Here is an 18,716-nt window from a genome sequence, read left to right on the forward strand (position 1 = left end):
ACAACAACAACATAGTTACAGCCTAGGAAGGACAACAACATAGTTACAGCCTAGGTAGGACAACAACAACATAGTTACAGCCTAGGAAGGACAACAACAACATAGTTACAGCCTAGGAAGGACAACAACAACATAGTTACAGCCTAGGAAGGACAACAACAACATAGTTACAGCCTAGGAAGGACAACAACATAGTTACAGCCTAGGAAGGACAACAACATAGTTACAGCCTAGGAAGGACAACAACATAGTTACAGCCTAGGAAGGACAACAACAACAACATAGTTACAGCCTAGGAAGGACAACAACAACATAGTTACAGCCTAGGAAGGAGAACAACAACATAGTTACAGCATAGGAAGGACAACAACAACATAGTTACAGCCTAGGAAGGACAACAACAACAACAACATAGTTACAGCCTAGGAAGGACAACAACAACAACAACATAGTTACAGCCTAGGAAGGACAACAACAACAACAACAACATAGTTACAGCCTAGGAAGGACAATCTAAATACTTAAGGCCTATAGGATAACACCACAAATAGGTCTGCCAAGCCAACAAGAGCCACATAAGTCCAGGTTTCTCTGCCCATACATGACCTGAGTGTATCCCCCATGACTAAGTCAGTTTGGATAAAAGTCTCTGCTAAATGGCATGTCAAAAATCTTCAGGTGGTAGCTATAGCAACAGATTGGAGTTTCCCCTGTCATGTGATGTTAGAACCCCTACCTCATCGAGAGTGTAGTGTAGAACTACGGTGTTGTTGGCCATCATTAGTTTCCTCTTCGTCAAAGCCTCCACCAGCAACTCCTGTTTGACCTATAGGAACAGAGCAGACTGTCAGCGGTATGACCTATAGGAACAGAGCAGACTGTCAGCTGTTTGACCTATAGGAACAGAGCAGACTGTCAGCGGTTTGACCTATAGGAACAGAGCAGACTGTCAGCTGTTTGACCTATAGGAACAGAGCAGACTGTGTACAGGTGGTCCTTTAGCTTGAACAGGTGATATAATGAAGATATTGATTGACTGATTGCTCTAGCTTGAGCAGACGAGACAAATATATTGATTGATTGAGAATGGTTTATTTTCAAATTCAATAAGGCGCCATTATGTAGTTTCAATAACAGCTAATGCTGAATTAATTATTTGACAATTTGAAATAGTCATAAATAGACAATACTCAAAATCCATCAGCAAAATAACTAGATGTATTGCTCTACCTCCAGGAGGTCAGACAGGGTATAGAGGACATCTGCTGGCCCCGCCTCCAGCCCCTGGCCGTCTTCTGATTGGCTGTACGTCACGTTGCCCAGGTACAGGATGGCAGAGAGCACAGAGAAGATCCTAAAAGTAACACACAGTTAGGTCACTATACACCTGGGCTGCGCAATACACCTGGGCTGCGCAATACACCTGGGCTGCGCAAAACACCTGGGCTGTGCAATACACCTGGTCTGCGCAATACACCTGGGCTGCGCAAAACACCTGGGCTGTGCAATACACCTGGGCTGTGCAATACACCTGGTCTGCGCAATACACCTGGGCTGCGCAATACACCTGGTCTGCGCAATACACCTGGGCTGCGCAATACACCTGGGCTGCGCAATACACCTGGGCTGCGCAATACACCTGGTCTGCGCAATACACCTGGGCTGCGCAATACACCTGGGCCCATATTTACAAAGCATGACAGAGTAGGAACGCTGATCTACGATCTGTTTTGCCTTTTAAATAATAATGATCAGCAGTCCTGCTCTGAAAGTCTTTGTGAATACGTGCCCAGGATTACAGAGCATAGGCTGCACAACAACATACAAGACACAATACCATTGTATTTACTGCTCTCACTGGCTAGTAATGATTAACATGGGTAACCGGGATCCTGAGACTGTCCCGGGAACACTCTTCACATTTCCTGAAAAAATGTAAAATGACAAGACCTGGGAAATGACCTAATTAGCCCCCCAATGTCACACTAATGCAATTCCACACACCCCCAAAATTTGCTACAAATAAACAAAGCACATTATGCAAGCAGGTTGTCATGGAAACCTTTAGCCTAGCGTATTTACTTCACACACAGTGGCCATAAATTCAAAGCAGAAGCATAATTGACACCACCGGACTACACACGCGATGCAAATACAGTAAATAAACCCTACAGGAAACCCTTACAGTATAGCCTATAAAATAATGTGTTTCTCTGAGCTGTCATTGTGACTCTTCAGACGGTCACACATTGGACAGGCCTATATGCATAATTCACTACACGGAGATCTGTCACAGACATGAAGTCTGTTAACAATTCAGAGAGGGACGAGGGAAAATTCTATCTTCTCCTGTCATAGGAGCCTAGGCTATTTTCCTATCCAGTCCCAATCCCATTGAAAGCCAAAGTCCTGACTCCTGTCTCGCAGGAAAATGCCTAACTTTATTATGTAAATCGCTAAATGCATGTCAAAATATCGCAATACCATTTCCCCCACTTCTCTGCACTGTCTCGTACTTCAGTAGAGAAGGTTAGATATGGATCTTTCTTTAAACAGAGTTGGCCCCTGTTAAGATACTTTGATATTGAAACTCTCTTCATCTCCCCGTTATTCATGAGCCGATCTGCTGTCTGTATAATCATCAACTAGATGTTGCAAAATAGGAGATATTCTGTCATTTGTTGAAGGAGGTTATCTGGCAAGCTAAGCTACTTTGGTCATTTAACTATTGTTTGACTGCTGTTATAAAGTTTGTATGACTCAACAATGCTATACTGGGTGCGTTCTGTGCGTCCTCTGTGTCTAAATAATTAATTCTGCGCATTTCAGCAGCAGGCTGAGGAACATAATAACGCAAAAAAAATTGGAACGGCCTTTTCCAAACTTCACAACATTGTCATTGCCGATCAGAGATAGTTACTCTATCATTACTAAATGTCAGTTTCATTTTGTCTGAACTCTTAAAATGGTGGAGCAGCCAAGCCAACAAGGAGGCGCAGCACCCTTCTTATTTGGAGAGAACCCTGGCATAGTGACCATTTCTTTGTTTTAAACACTTTAAAAAGGGCACTTACGATTTTTGGGGGTATTTCCAAGAACTCTCGGTATAATTATCGATTATTACGTGTATTGAAACTTGGTAGATTTTCGGGATAATTTGAATCCCTACTGGGTAGTGGTATAGGTTACTAAATCATCCTCATTTCTAGGGTACCATACATACACGCAAAAAATAATGGTTTACGGGTGTCATGAATTTCCCACCTGGGTGAGGATCAAAGAGAACCCCCCCTCTCTCCCACCAGAGAGGAAGGGGGAGGGGAGTGGCCCGGTCCTATGACTTTAATGACCGGTCGTAAACTCTCTCTCTGCACTGCAGTATGGAGAAGTCAAAAATCCTTTGTGTGTAGAGAGAGAGAGAGAGAGAGAGAATCTGCCCCAAAACTTTAACATCAAAAGGTTGGACATTGAAACAATATTTTGCACGTAAATGATGTGAGAAATGGTTGGTGGGGCTTCAAACAATAATCATGTAAAATCAGTTGTTGTTTTGTGATATCATTAACTTCTTTGGGACAGGGGGCAGTATTTTCACATCCGGATGAAAAGCGTGTCCAAAGTAAACGGCCTGCTTCTCAGCCCAGACGCTAAGATATGCATATTATTAGTAGATTTGGATAGAAAACACTCTGAAGTTTCGAAAACTGTTTGAATCATGTCTGTGAGTATAACATAACTTATTTGGCAGGCACAACCCCGAGGACAAACGGTTCAGATTTATTTTTTGAGGTCACTCACTTTTCAATGGGTTTTCATTGGGAATCCAGATTTCGAATCGACTTTGCTGCAGTTCCTAACGCTTCCACTGGATGTCAACAGTCTTTAGAAATTGGTTGAGGTTTTTCCTTTGAGAAATGAAGAAGTAACACTGGTCAGAAAGAGGCTCGAGTCTAGTGTACTCTTTGTTAGAGGCGCGTGACCTGAAAAGCTCGCTCCACTTTGTTTCCCTCCGGTATTGAACACAGATCATCCAGTCTTCAATTTTCTTGATTATTTATGTTAAAAAATACCTAAAGTTGTATTAGGAAAGTAGTTTGACATGTTTGAACAAAGCGTACAGGTAACTTATGAGACATTTTGTAGTCATGTTGCGTGACTTGGAACCAGTGTTTTTTCTGGATCAAACGTGCCAAATAAATGGACATTTTGGATAAATATCAACAGAATTAATCGAACAAAATGACCATTTGTGATGTTTATGGGACATATTGGAGTGCCAACCGAAGAAGCTCATCAACGGTAATGCATGAAATAGATTTTTATTTCTGCGTTTTCTGTCGGACCTGCAGGGTTGAAATTTTATTTTATCTCTTTGTTTACTGGGGTGCTATCCTCAGATAATAGCATTGTTTGCTTTCGCCGAAAAGCCTTTTTGAAATCTGACACGTTGGCTGGATTCACAACAAGTGTAGCTTTAATTTGGTATCTTGCAAGTGTGATTTCATGAAAGTTTAATTTTTATAGTAATTTATTTTAATTTGGCGCTCTGTATTTTCACTGGATTTTGCCCAGTGAAAATATCCCAGAGAGGTTAAGGACGGTATAACTAAATAACAGTAACTCCACAAATGTATACGCCCCAGTTATCAGATTTACATCTAAATGTTGTGGAACTGATATGATTAAATATGAAACTATTTGTGAGAAGATTAAATGTTATTTTAGTCTTCTAAATTAGATCATTGCTTTTCAAGTCAGTAACCATGCCCACGTGAGCACAAACATTGTGGCAACGTGATGGAACCGTCCTCCAAAGAAAGGGCATAAAAGGACTGCTAATGAAATTATCATTAGACCAAAACATGCCGGCTTGCTGCCGGTGTGTAGAGTGGTTCTAGCTAGACCCTGAATAATCAACCATAGAAACCAGAAAACGTGGCTACACGTTGAAATGGTTGCAATTTAAATATAGACCAGTACATTGCCGGGTTGCTACTGGTGTGTAAAATGGTTTAAAACTGCTAGACCAGTATACGTGCAGAGTGAGCTGAATACGTGACAAATGGTCTAAAACTACAAGACCCCTCTGAAACTCGACGAGTGAAGAAGACTAGACTAAGACATGCGCCACCTGCAGCTCTGCATGTAAAGTAGTCTAGAACTTTGACCAAAGACACCAGGAAGATCTTTTCAAACAACCTTTGGAACATCTGATATATCCATTCTAACGAACACTTGCCTGAACAAAGAAAGCCTACTTCTACAACTGAGGACATGGTGACCTCTGGTGGACAACCAGAGACTTACACAATCAGAGACTTCTGTCGAACTACTCTCCACAGACGGACCGGTTGATTTCAACAGAGAGATGATAAAGACATACACGCGTAAATACATATATACACTGCAATTATTCTTCAATGAGCGGTCATTCATATGCAAAGTATTCATATTCCCATGAGCATAGCTTCTACATGTATGCACAATAAATTGACTCTGTCTCTCCCTCTCCTTACATGCCCCTCCCTTTTCATTGTGTACCAAGCCATCATATCGGGTTAGTCCACTAGGGACTTTTCATTACATTATGTTAGTAATCAACATATAATCTATCCTGAGTGTGTGCTTATGTATTTCTGTGTGATTATTTAGTTAGTTAGGTAATAAATAATTAATCCAATGTGTATCGCTGAATCATCATTTAGACTAGGGTGCAGATTTGAAGTCAACAATGTTCAGAATGAGACTGATACGAGGTAAAAATAATGAATGGATAACTAATAGGATAACGATATATTCAGAGTTAATTCGGAAACCGGTAACTTATTAAAACAAACTTTTTTCGTGGTGCCCCAAGATTGCTAATGAGTTCATTGTTCCATGATTAATTTAATCTCGTAATAATTAAAAACAATAGTTAATTGATTTGATAAAATAACAGTCATCACATTAATGGTAGTCACAAGCTAGAATATAATTACATAAAAATACACCTCTAACAGGTGAGTAACTGAGTTATACTAGAGATATACCTCTAACAGGTGAGTAACTGAGTTATACTAGAGATATGCCTCTAACAGGTGAGTAACTGGTTTATACCTCTAACAGGTGAGTAACTGGGTTATACTAGAGATACAGTGCCTTGCGAAAGTATTCGGCCCCCTTGAACTTTGCGACCTTTTGCCACATTTCAGGCTTCAAACATAAAGATATAAAACTGAATCAACAACAAGTGGGACACAATCATGAAGTGGAACGACATTTATTGGATATTTCAAACTTTTTTAACAAATCAAAAACTGAAAAATTGGGCGTGCAAAATTATTCAGCCCCCGTAAGTTAATACTTTGTAGCGCCACCTTTTGCTGCGATTACAGCTGTAAGTCGCTTGGAGTATGTCTCTATCAGTTTTGCACATCGAGAGACTGAAATTTTTTCCCATTCCTCCTTGCAAAACAGCTCGAGCTCAGTGAGGTTGGATGGAGAGCATTTGTGAACAGCAGTTTTCAGTTCTTTCCACAGATTCTCGATTGGATTCAGGTCTGGACTTTGACTTGGCCATTCTAACACCTGGATATGTTTATTATTGAACCATTCCATTGTAGATTTTGCTTTATGTTTTGGATCATTGTCTTGTTGGAAGACAAATCTCCGTCCCAGTCTCAGGTCTTTTGCAGACTCCATCAGGTTTTCTTCCAGAATGGTCCTGTATTTGGCTCCATCCATCTTCCCATCAATTTTAACCATCTTCCCTGTCCCTGCTGAAGAAAAGCAGGCCCACACCATGATGCTGCCACCACCATGTTTGACAGTGGGGATGGTGCGTTCAGGGTGATGAGCTGTGTTGCTTTTACGCCAAACATAACGTTTTGCATTGTTGCCAAAAAGTTCAATTTTGGTTTAATCTGACCAGAGCACCTTCTTCCACATGTTTGGTGTCTCCCCCAGGTGGCTTGTGGCAAACTTTAAACTACACTTTTTATGGATATCTTTAAGAAATGGCTTTCTTCTTGCCACTCTTCCATAAAGGCCAGATTTGTGCAATATACGACTGATTGTTGTCCTATGGACAGAGTCTCCCACCTCAGCTGTAGATCTCTGCAGTTCATCCAGAGTGATCATGGGCCTCTTGGCTGCATCTCTGATCAGTCTTCTCCTTGTATGAGCTGAAAGTTTAGAGGGACGGCCAGGTCTTGGTAGATTTGCAGTGGTCTGATACTCCTTCCATTTCAATATTATCGCTTGCACAGTGCTCCTTGGGATGTTTAAAGCTTGGGAAATCTTTTTGTATCCAAATCCGGCTTTAAACTTCTTCACAACAGTATCTCGGACCTGCCTGGTGTGTTCCTTGTTCTTCATGATGCTCTCTGCGCTTTTAACGGACCTCTGAGACTATCATAGTGCAGGTGCATTTATACAGAGACTTGATTACACACAGGTGGATTGTATTTATCATCATTAGTCATTTAGGTCAACATTGGATCATTCAGAGATCCTCACTGAACTTCTGGAGAGAGTTTGCTGCACTGAAAGTAAAGGGGCTGAATAATTTTGCACGCCCAATTTTTCAGTTTTTGATTTGTTAAAAAAAGTTTGAAATATCCAATAAATGTCGTTCCACTTCATGATTGTTTCCCACTTGTTGTTGATTCTTCACAAAAAAAATACAGTTTTATATCTTTATGTTTGAAGCCTGAAATGTGGCAAAAGGTCGCAAAGTTCAAGGGGGCCGAATACTTTCGCAAGGCACTGTATACCTCTAACAGGTGAGTAACTGAGTTATATTAGAGATATACCTCTAACAGGTGAGTAACTGAGTTATACTAGAGATATACCTCTAACAGGTGAGTAACTGAGTTATACCTCTAACAGGTGAGTAACTGGGTTATACTGGTTCTCTCTCCCACACATGCCAGGCCCCGAGGTCAACATCAGATTCCCGCTACTGTAATGCTCTCTGCATTTCCCCCTGCTACGTCTGAGCAGCTCTAACCTGCTGCGGCTAATGGGAGAGAGAGGAGGAATTACTGGATAGTTGTCTGCTGTTACAGGCGTAGTGTTTTAGTTCCATGAGCCACGAGGTATGACACCAACTCTCCAGGAAAACGATCAGATCAAGGCTGAAGACATGGAGCATGGTAGAGGAGATGTTAAGAAGATAGGGATATTTCGTTCTCTTCTGTCGCTCTCTCTCTGTCCACCTCTCCATCTCTATCTCTCATTCTCCCTTGATCTGTAACCCTACAGTAGCCATACGTACTGTTTCTTGGTGGGGACCAGGAATCCCACCATCTCCATGGCCTGATGAAGCCTCTTGAACTCACGCCTGAGGTCCTCAGCATCTTCTAAATTAAAGTCCTCCTGCAAAGTGATACAGAGCAAGAGAGAGAAAGAGAGTGTGTGAGAGAGAAATAGAGAGAGAGGAGAGCATGAGAGAGGAGAGAGTGTGTGAGTGAGAGAAAGAGAGAGAGAGAGGAGAGAGTGTGTGAGAGAAAAAGAGAGGAGAGAATGTGTGAGTGAGTGAGAGAAAGAGAGAGAGGAGAGAGAGGAGAGAGTGTGTGAGTGAGAGAAAGAGAGAGAGAGAGGAGAGAGTGTGTGAGTGAGAGAAAGAGAGAGAGAGGAGAGTGTGTGAGAGAAAAAGAGAGAGGAGAGAGTGTGTGAGTGAGTGAGAGAAAGAGAGAGAGAGGAGAGAGAGTGTGTGAGTGAGAGTGTGTCTGTGACTGACAGTGTACCTGTTGGAGGTGTGTTGTTTTCAGGCTCAGTGTGTGTCTGGGTTTCCATTGGTGTACATAACCCATTAGGACAGGGGTTCCCAAACTGTTTTAGTCCACAACCCCATTTTGATATCTGAAAATTCTCATGACCCCAACCATGTGAAAAAAAAAGTATGTATTTACACCCAATGTTTCCTTGTTTTATTTTGGGCTATGGCAGTCAATTGCAAAACATTTTAACAAAACATTCTATATATATTTATACTCCGGACTTCGACATCGCTCATCCTAATATTTCTATATTTCTTAATTCCATTATTTTACTTGTAGATTTGTGTGTACTGTTGTGTATTGTTAGATAATACTGCACTGTTGGTGCTAGGAACACAAGCGTGTGTTACACCCGCAATAACATCTGCTAAATATGTGTATGCGACCAATAAAATTAGATTTGATTGTAACAGTATTTCTGATTGTCTTTTCAACTCACCATCGCATACTTTTAATGTGGGACTATGACAGTCAATTGCAAATTAGACGGACATAAGTCCTCGTTCAAAACAACTGGAAAATCGTAAATCTAAACACAAATGTCTCAACTGGCTAATTGCCAGGGAAAATGCAGAGCGCCAGATTCAAATAAAATACTATGAAATTCAAACTTTCATTAAATCACACATGTAAGATACTCAATTAAAGCTACACTCGTTGTGAATCCAGCCAACATGTCAGATTTTTAAAATGCTTTTCGGCAAAAGCATAAGAAGCTATTATCTGAAAGCCTGCACCATCTGCACCAGCAGTAAACAAAGGAGCTAGCATATTACAACCCTGCAGGCGCTACACAAAACGCTGAAATAAAATACAAAACATTTGACGAGCCTCTTTTGTTGGCACTCCAATATGTCCCATAAACATCACAAATGGTCCTTTTGTTCGATTAATTCCGTCCATATATATCCAAAATGTCCATTTATAAAGCTTGTTTGATCCAGAAAAAAAACAGCTTACAAAAAACGCAACGTCACTACAAAATATTTCAAAAGTTGCCTATAAACTTTGCCAAAATATTTCAAACTACTTTTGTAATACAACTTTAGGTATTTTTAAACGTTAATAATCGATCAAATTGTAGACGTGGCAATCTGTGTTCAATACAGGAATGAAAATAAACCAGCGCCACTTTTCACACCTTGCGCAACTCACAGAAGTGTACCCAGTTCCTAGTTGGCCTACTTCTTCATTGCACAAAGGAATAACCTCAACCAAATTCCAAAGACTGGTTACATCCAGTGGAAGCGGTAGGAACTGCAAACAAGTGCCTAAGAAATATCCCTTGGCAATAACAGGTCAGGGAACAGAGAGAAGCAAAAATAATAATAATTCTGAACAGTTAGTCCTCAGGGTTTTGTCTGCTACATAAGTTCTGTTATACTCACAGACATGATTCAAACAGTTTTAGAAACTGCAGCGTGTTTTCTATCCAAATCTATGAATAATATGCATATTTTATATTCTTGGCATGAGTAGCAGGAAGTTGAAATTGGGCATGCTACTTATCCAAAAGTGAAAATTCGGCCCCCTAGCCCCAAGAGGTTAGACCCACTTGTGGGGTCGGCTGATATGACAATCATTGTAATGTGGTTAACCTTAAAAATCTAAATGAAAATGATTGAACTTTACCGTTGCACTTGAATCGCAATGATTCAAGTGCAACATTCAAGTGCGGCCTGTCGAGTGGTGACTGAATGCTGCAGACAATGCATTCACGGGTCACTACGGAAGAGTTTTGGTTCCTGACTCAAGTCTCCCTCAGAGCAGTAAAACTCATGGTCACCTTCGCCAGCTCATGTCTGTGTGAAGCTGGATTCAGAAGTGCTCTCGTCTGCATTAAAACCAAATATCCATCCAGGTTGGAAGTGACGATAGATATATATTTTTTTAATTTAACTAGGCAGAGATGAGGTGCGCACTGTTGACCACGCCCCCTGATTTTGAGAAGTTCCGACGCGACATGCATCAAACACACCCATCTCATTAGTGGGGGTGAGAAAAACGTGCTTTCAAGACAACTGAGAGCAAAAAAAAACAAGGTGAAATCATGATGTCAGTGATCTTCAGGTGGGAAAGTCTGAGCTTTAGACAGAGGCCAAAGTTTCTAACTTTGAATTCCATCAGTCGGAGCTCATTTTTTCCCCCAGTTGTCTTAACTAAAACCCCGAGTTCGGGAACCACTGCATTAGAACCTCCACCAACACTGTTCAAAATGACAGAAATCACATTTAGATTATGGTAATGCATCTTAACAGAACATGTAACTCATGTAATGAAGCAGCCAATAAAATGTCATTTTCAAACATTTGTCAAAATGCAATTTGATGGAAAAACACCATTCTAAACAGCGCGCCTGACAGCGGTTCCAGATGTGACAGAGATGAAAATCTCTGTTAGAAGGATCTAAAGACGCATCAACTACTTTGGGTTGCTAATATGAGTAGGATTGTGCCTTTGGCTTCTGGACAACGAAATAAAGTTGATATAAAAACCGATATAACAGGAGAGAAATGTCATAGCGGTGGGTCCAATAGTGTCACGAACGTTGATGTAAGAATTGGACCAAAATGCAGCGTGGTTTGGTTCCATCATCTTTTATTAGAAGTGAAACACACAGAAAACAATAAAGTGCAAAACGAAACGTAAAGCTAATGCAGTACTCAAGGCAACTATACACAAACAAGATCCCACAACAAACAGATGAGAAAAGGCTGCCTAAATATGATCCCCAATCAGAGACAACGATAGACAGCTGCGTCTGATTGGGAACCATACCAGGCCAACCTAGAAATAAAGAAACTAGAATGCCCACTCTAGTCACACCCCGACCTAACCAAAATAGAGAATGAAGGATCTCTAAGGTCAGGGCGTGACAAATAGGGAAGTAAATGGGAGAATTTTATTTGCCAAAATTATATAATTTCTCCTGCCTATACATAAATAAAAACAAATATTAAAATGAGTTCACCAGAAAGCTTAGCCTAGACTTTCCTTGGCTCATAGCGCTCTAGCAACTCCGTGTGGCGGACCGGGTTGACTTCGTTCCTCAGTTGAGCGGCGTTTCCTCCGACACATTGGTGCGGCTGGCTTCCGGGTTAAGCCGGCGGGTGTTAAGAAGCGCGGTTTGGCGGGTCATATTTCGGAGGACGCATGACTCGACCTTCACCTCCCGAGCCCGTTGGGGAGTTGCAGCGATGAGACACGATCGAAATTGGGGCGAAAAAAGAGGTAACATTTTTAAAAACAACTATAGTTCCTCACAGTAAGCTATTTGAAAAATATTTCCAACAATCTCCCCTCGATAATCACCTATTCTCAGTGTGAAAGAGCAATGGAAGTTATAGGCCTACTGCTTCATTGGCCTATTGGATAGCAGTTCCATTCGCTCACTTCTTTCAGTGGTGGAAAAAGTACCACATTTTAACTAAAAGAAAAGTAGAAAAGTAGAATACCAAAAGTGAAAGTGAAAGTAAAATACTACAAAAGTAAAAGTATAAATCATTTCTAATTCTCCTTATATTAAGCAAACTAGGCGGTACCATTTTCTTCTTCTTAAAAACAAATGGACAGCCAGGTGGCGCACTCCAACACTCAGACATCATTTACAAACTAAGTGTTTAGTGAGTCCACCAGATCAGAGGCAGTAGGGATGACCAGGGATGTTCTCTGTTTAGTGAGTCCTCCAGATCAGAGGCAGTAGGGATGACCAGGGATGTTCTCTGTTTAATGAGTCCACCAGATCAGAGGCAGTAGGGATGACCAGGGATGTGCTCTTGATAAATAAGACAATTTTCCTGTCCTGCTAAGCATTCAAAATGTAACACATACTTGTGGGTGTCAGGGAAAATGTTTGGAGTAAAAAGTACATTATTTCCTTTAGGAATGTAGTGAAGTAAAAGTTAAAGTAAAGTAAAGTACAGATAGCACCAAAAAAAACTACTTAAGTAGTACTTTCAAGTATTTTTTACACCAGTGAGTTCTTTAGCCAATGGATCCCGGTGTATGAATGTGTCTATATGGCGGAGGCTGGGGATCTCGCATTAGCTTTTTATCATTTTAATTCAGATTTTTACGATTAAACCACATGCCAACGATTTTGAGAAACAAACATTTTTTAAATTTATTTAAATGAAACTGTTTCCGCGAAAACGTGCACATGAAAATCATAACTGGCACGCAGACTGGTAGAAATTAAATAAATTGTACGTTTTCCTCAAGCTTGAAACTCTCGCGCCACATAATGACGTCTTTATAAAATAACTACCTCCACGTTTCCATGGTGGGATTTTGCCTATAGGCTACTTTGAAGCAAGACATGCCTCATAATATGAAATAAAACAGTCAGGTTTCAAAACAAATAAGTATGTTTTAAAAATACATACTTCCTGTTATCTGCACTTGAATTGTGAATGGTGCGCTTCAATTACCAGTTGAGAAATAAAAATAGTAGCTCTTTTTTTAATCATGCACCACAATTGTTTTTAACACGCAATCGCATTTTAGAATTGTTGTGCAATGAGTGGGCTTCTAAAAGCATGTTTAACTCCAGCTGCAAGAGGAGCATTAGGAGAAATCCCTCTCAAAATACATCTCTGTATGCTGTGTGTGTGATAGTTGTGTTGGACAAATATAAAGATACATGATGACTAACGAAAATAAACACAATTTATTTACACTATATTATCCAAATGAACGTATAGACCGATAAGCATGACGGTCGAATGTATTTCCATCGATAAATAAAAAGTCTTATTTTACAATGGGATGTTTTTCACCTGGTCATTGTGGCAACAGTAACAGTTTAATTTATCGGCTTTTCATTTGTTTTTTGTTTTTTTTAAATCGGCCAAAAGCTGGCAAATCCCCGGTGTGTGTGTCCCTGTTGTAGGTATGCGTAGTCTTCGGGCTGTGTGTGTGTGTGTGTGTGTGTGTGTGTGTCTGTTTACCTGTTGTAGGTATGCGTAGTCTTCGGGCTCAGTGTGGGTGTGTGTGTGTGTATGTGTGTGTGTGTGTGTGTGTGTTTACCTGTTGTAGGTATGCATAGTCTTCGGGCTCAGTGTGGGTGTGTGTATGTGTGTATGTGTGTGTGTGTTTACCTGTTGTAGGTATGCGTAGTCTTCAGGATGCAGCAGACTGAACTCTCTCTGCTCCTCCTTGGACGCTCCCACCAGCAGGTAGTAGAACACGTGGTAGTTCCTAAAGGTCAAGGGTCAGAGGTTAAACTCTACTTGTAGAGAGGACCAGGGAAAACTACAGGCCTCAGTTACAGACTCGTAGTCAGGTAATGTAGTCAGGAACAACTTAGGGTTCCAGTCGTAGACTGTTAATCATTAGTGTCTAGATAGTGTATGAAATCAGTAATAACTAACTGGTTGAAATGGGAGTGATTGGTTATTTGTCAACTACTTACACCAGCATTTACAAACCCTTTATAAACCTTAATGCAGTTAACCTTAAATGTTACCTACATTTTTGACCTCATTTTTTATCTTACATTATTATTATAAATTTTCTTCAGCATGCGAGTAATTCTGTCTAGGCTAATATTTGTTCAGCTGCTGTTAAATGGGATCTGTACAACAGTGCTATTATTTCTACCTTCTACCGGATGGTTTGGATTAAAGTCTACTTGGCTTTCTTATTAAGTGAAGCTTCACACCAGGTTTAACTTGAAATAAAGAGAGTTAATAGTATAACCAAATCTCCTATTTAGGCACTGCAGTCACAGGAGCGCATGCTGTGTGTTCGGCATGCTGTGTGTTCGGCATGCTGTGTGTTCGGCATGCTGTGTGTTCGGTATGCTGTGTGTTCGGCATGCTGTGTGTTCGGCATGCTGTGTGTTCGGCATTAACCCCACAGCCTGTTAAAAAGTGACGTGTTCAGAGAATAGCAGATACTAACTATGACAAATGAAAAAGCTCCTGTACAAAAATCATGGTCTGAGATTTTGAGTCAAAACGGGTCATTTCCTGAAATTCCAGTTCATAAGAAACTGAGTCGTCCTGGACGTGCTAGTTCCTGATTCACTAGGAGTACGAGTCAAGATAAGAAACTGAGTCGTCCTGGACGTGCTAGTTCCTGATTCACTAGGAGTACGAGTCAAGATAAGAAACTGAGTCGTCCTGGACGTGCTAGTTCCTGATTCACTAGGAGTACGAGTCAAGATAAGAAACTGAGTCGTCCCGGACGTGCTAGTTCCTGATTCACTAGGAGTACGAGTCAAGATAAGAAACTGAGTCGTTCTGGACGTGCTAGTTCCTGATTCACTAGGAGTACGAGTCAAGATAAGAAACTGAGTCGTCCCGGACGTGCTAGTTCCTGATTCACTAGGAGTACGAGTCAAGATAAGAAACTGAGTCGTCCCGGACGTGCTAGTTCCTGATTCACTAGGAGTACGAGTCAAGATAAGAAACTGAGTCGTCCTGGACGTGCTAGTTCCTGATTCACTAGGAGTACGAGTCAAGATAAGAAACTGAGTCGTCCCGGACGTGCTAGTTCCTGATTCACTAGGAGTACGAGTCAAGATAAGGAACTGAGTCGTCCCGGACGTGCTAGTTCCTGATTCACAAGGAGTACGAGTCAAGATAAGAAATCAACTCTAGCTTTCGCGCAAATTATTAATTTACGTCAATAGTGTGGAAATATGGGTCAGGTCCGTGTGTGAGTGAGCTCTCTGCTCTGCCATCCATACCTCTCACTCCTATCTCTAAACACTAGCCGACACTTCTCCAGGAAATACTTCTCTACCACCGCCCTGCAAAGGAAACAGAAAATCAATACAAAATACAAGCAAATAATCAATACAAATGACAAAACAGATAATCAATACAAAATACAAAACAGATAATCAATACAAAATACAAGCAAATAATCAATACAAAATACAAAACAGATAATCAATACAAATGACAAAACAGATAATCAATACAAAATACAAGCATCTGACAGAAATGTGATTTGTCCACAAATTCTTGATGTTTGTAGTCATGTCTGCTTACTAAAATCAAGCCAAATGGTTGTGCTGTGAACTGAAATTAAAGGTTACGACAGCAGCAATGTACTAGACAAAGTCCCCTGTGTTCATGGTGACACTGACAGCAAGGAACTACACGAATAAACCAATTAATTACAGTTAGATTCAATTTTTTGCCAGAAACCCACCAATTAAAATGTGGTTGACCCTTGATGAGGAAACGCCATAAATATAGCCTGCTCCCAAGATCTATTTGTGCTATTGACAACTCAATTGCAGTCACTGTCAAGTCAAACATGTTGTTTGGCTTGGTAACTCCATAGCGAGTTGTCCAAGAGAGCAGAAATAGACCGGCACCCAGTCTAACTAAAACAAACCAATGCACTGAATAAAAAGTGATGGATAGTTTGTTTTCTGTGATCTTGCTGCTATCATGCCAAGTCATACAAAGACAGATTCTCCTATATGGTATTCAGTATGTGTCGATAACGTGATAACACTGCCTTACCCTCTCACCACCCCACTCTCCAGATAGTTGACCTGGATAAACTTCCCAAAGCGACTGGAGTGGTTGTTCTGAGCCGTCTTAGCGTTGCCAAACGCCTGTTCAGAAACAGAGAGAGAGAGACACAGAAAGAGAGAGACAGAGAGAGAGAGCGAGACACACACACACACACAGAGACAGAGAGAGAGAGAGAGAGAGAGAGAGAGAGAGAGAGAGAGAGAGAGAGAGAGAGAGAGAGGAGAGAGAGAGAGAGAGAGAGAGAGAGAGACACAGAGAGAGAGAGTGAGAGTGAGAGTGAGAGAGTGAGAGTGAGAGTGAGAGAGTGAGAGTGAGAGTGACAGAGAGAGAGAGAGAGAGAGACACACAGAGAGAGAGACACAGAGAGAGAGAGAGACAGAGAGAGAGAGAGACACACAGAGAGACACACAGAGACACAGAGAGAGAGAGAGAGACACACAGAGAGAGAGAGAGAGAGAGAGAGAGAGAGAGAGAGAGAGACAGAGACAGAAACAGAGAGAGACACACACAGGGAGAGAGAGAGGGGATATTATGTACAATTCGATAACCCTCAACAGTAACTCACCAGTTTGAATAACCGTAAGCCAGTTCCGCTAGAATTGCCTGACTGATACAAAACATTCCAATTATGTGCTGCTGAGAAAGACATTAACTTAAAAGATAAAAGGGTTGTACACAGTAAATTGTATGCTAAGATGACCCAACAGGCAGGCTCTCTAATTTCCAGATACTCCTACACTATGCTACTGTGATTAGGTTCACTAGATGAGCAACATGTTACTGTGATTAGGTTCACTAGATGAGCAACATGTTACTGTGATTAGGTCCACTAGATGAGCAACATGTTACTGTGATTAGGTTCACTAGATGAGCAACATGTTACTGTGATTAGGTTCACTAGATGAGCAACATGTTACTGTGAATAGGTCCTCTAGATGAGCAACATGTTACTGTGATTAGGTTCACTAGATGAGCAACATGTTACTGTGATTAGGTTCACTAGATGCGCAACATGTTACTGTGATTAGGTTCACTAGATGAGCAACATGTTACTGTGATTAGGTTCACTAGATGAGCAACATGTTACTGTGATTAGGTTCACTAGATGAGCAACATGTTACTGTGATTAGGTTCACTAGATGAGCAACATGTTACTGTGATTAGGTACACTAGATGAGCAACATGTTACTGTGATTAGGTTCACTAGATGAGCAACATGTTACTGTGATTAGGTTCACTAGATGCGCAACATGTTACTGTGATTAGGTTCACTAGATGAGCAACATGTTACTGTGATTAGGTCCACTAGATGAACAACATGTTACTGTGATTAGGCTCACTAGATGAGCAACATGTTACTGTGATTAGGTCCACTAGATGAGCAACATGTTGCTGTGATTAGGTTCACTAGATGAGCAACATGTTACTGTGATTAGGTTCACTAGATGAGCAACATGTTACTGTGATTAGGTCCACTAGATGAGCAACATGTTGCTGTGATTAGGTTCACTAGATGAGCAACATGTTACTGTGATTAGGTTCACTAGATGAGCAACATGTGGTTTTGGGAGGGATCTTATGACAAGCCACAGAACGTCTGAAGTGTTGACACCGTCATGACATTCTGAGAAGGACCGATTTCACGATTACATGCACACAGTCAGAGTCAATAGCCTGATTGATAACAGCGTTGTGTAGGCATATTGTAGGAAACGCACCAGTGACTGAGCATGAAACTCAGCTTCAGACACCCACACACCACTGTGCTCTGTTTTTCTCTGGTTAATAGATACATTAAAGACAACACAATGATCGACTAATAACATGACACAGTTGAGTGACCAAACCAGGGTCGTTTTTAGGACACTGAAGTTTGAGCCAGCGGTTGGACTTTAATAGTGAGCAGGGATACGATGTAGATGTACTTTTTCTTGCCCAGAGTGAGCTTTTTAATTTGCAGTGAGGAAAAAGCAGTCGAAATCTTGTTCAAAATGAAAACCCATGTTCAATAAGTGCCTGTTAACCCGGCAGACAATCTGTTCCCCATCTGTCCCCATCTGTCCGACTTCTTAAACCAATTCCCATCATGCATCAGCCAATGAGAACAAGCCAATTCACATCCTGTTCAATTATCAATCACAAGGCCTGAAATACCAGTTCAAAGAAAAAAGGATCCATCCAAAACAACTCATTCCTATAATTTAGTGTTACATAAAAAATGTTAGAATAATAACAAATGTTTAATTATGTCGTTATAATAAAGTTGTTAGCAACATGTGAAAATGGTGGAAATCTGTTGCAGCTCAAGTCGACTACAAAACCCACAATGCAATGCTCTATGGGCTTCCTGGCTAGCGAGCTACACACAATAATACTAAAGTCAACATCAGTAATATGAAGTAGCTAGAAAGCTGTAAAAATCGCCTAAACAAACTATCAGGAGTATACAATC

The 18,716-nt window shown here is 40.9% G+C and overlaps 1 protein-coding gene across 1 annotated transcript in view; it reads right to left on the reverse strand.

Moving 5' to 3' along the window:
• Positions 1-18,716, reverse strand: part of LOC139387490 (unconventional myosin-IXb-like) — an 81,423-nt gene that overhangs the window by 43,821 nt on the left and 18,886 nt on the right. Inside the window, exons 3-8 of the mRNA XM_071133735.1 lie at positions 16,250-16,344; positions 15,460-15,522; positions 13,865-13,964; positions 8,261-8,361; positions 1,231-1,354; positions 737-826 (exon numbers count right to left, since the gene is read on the reverse strand). Of these exons, the coding sequence (XP_070989836.1) occupies positions 737-826; positions 1,231-1,354; positions 8,261-8,361; positions 13,865-13,964; positions 15,460-15,522; positions 16,250-16,344 (573 nt within the window). The remainder of the gene's footprint in view (positions 1-736; positions 827-1,230; positions 1,355-8,260; positions 8,362-13,864; positions 13,965-15,459; positions 15,523-16,249; positions 16,345-18,716) is intronic.

The sequence above is a fragment of the Oncorhynchus clarkii genome, chromosome 28 (assembly GCF_045791955.1).
Source record: "Oncorhynchus clarkii lewisi isolate Uvic-CL-2024 chromosome 28, UVic_Ocla_1.0, whole genome shotgun sequence".
Taxonomy (NCBI): domain Eukaryota; kingdom Metazoa; phylum Chordata; class Actinopteri; order Salmoniformes; family Salmonidae; genus Oncorhynchus; species Oncorhynchus clarkii.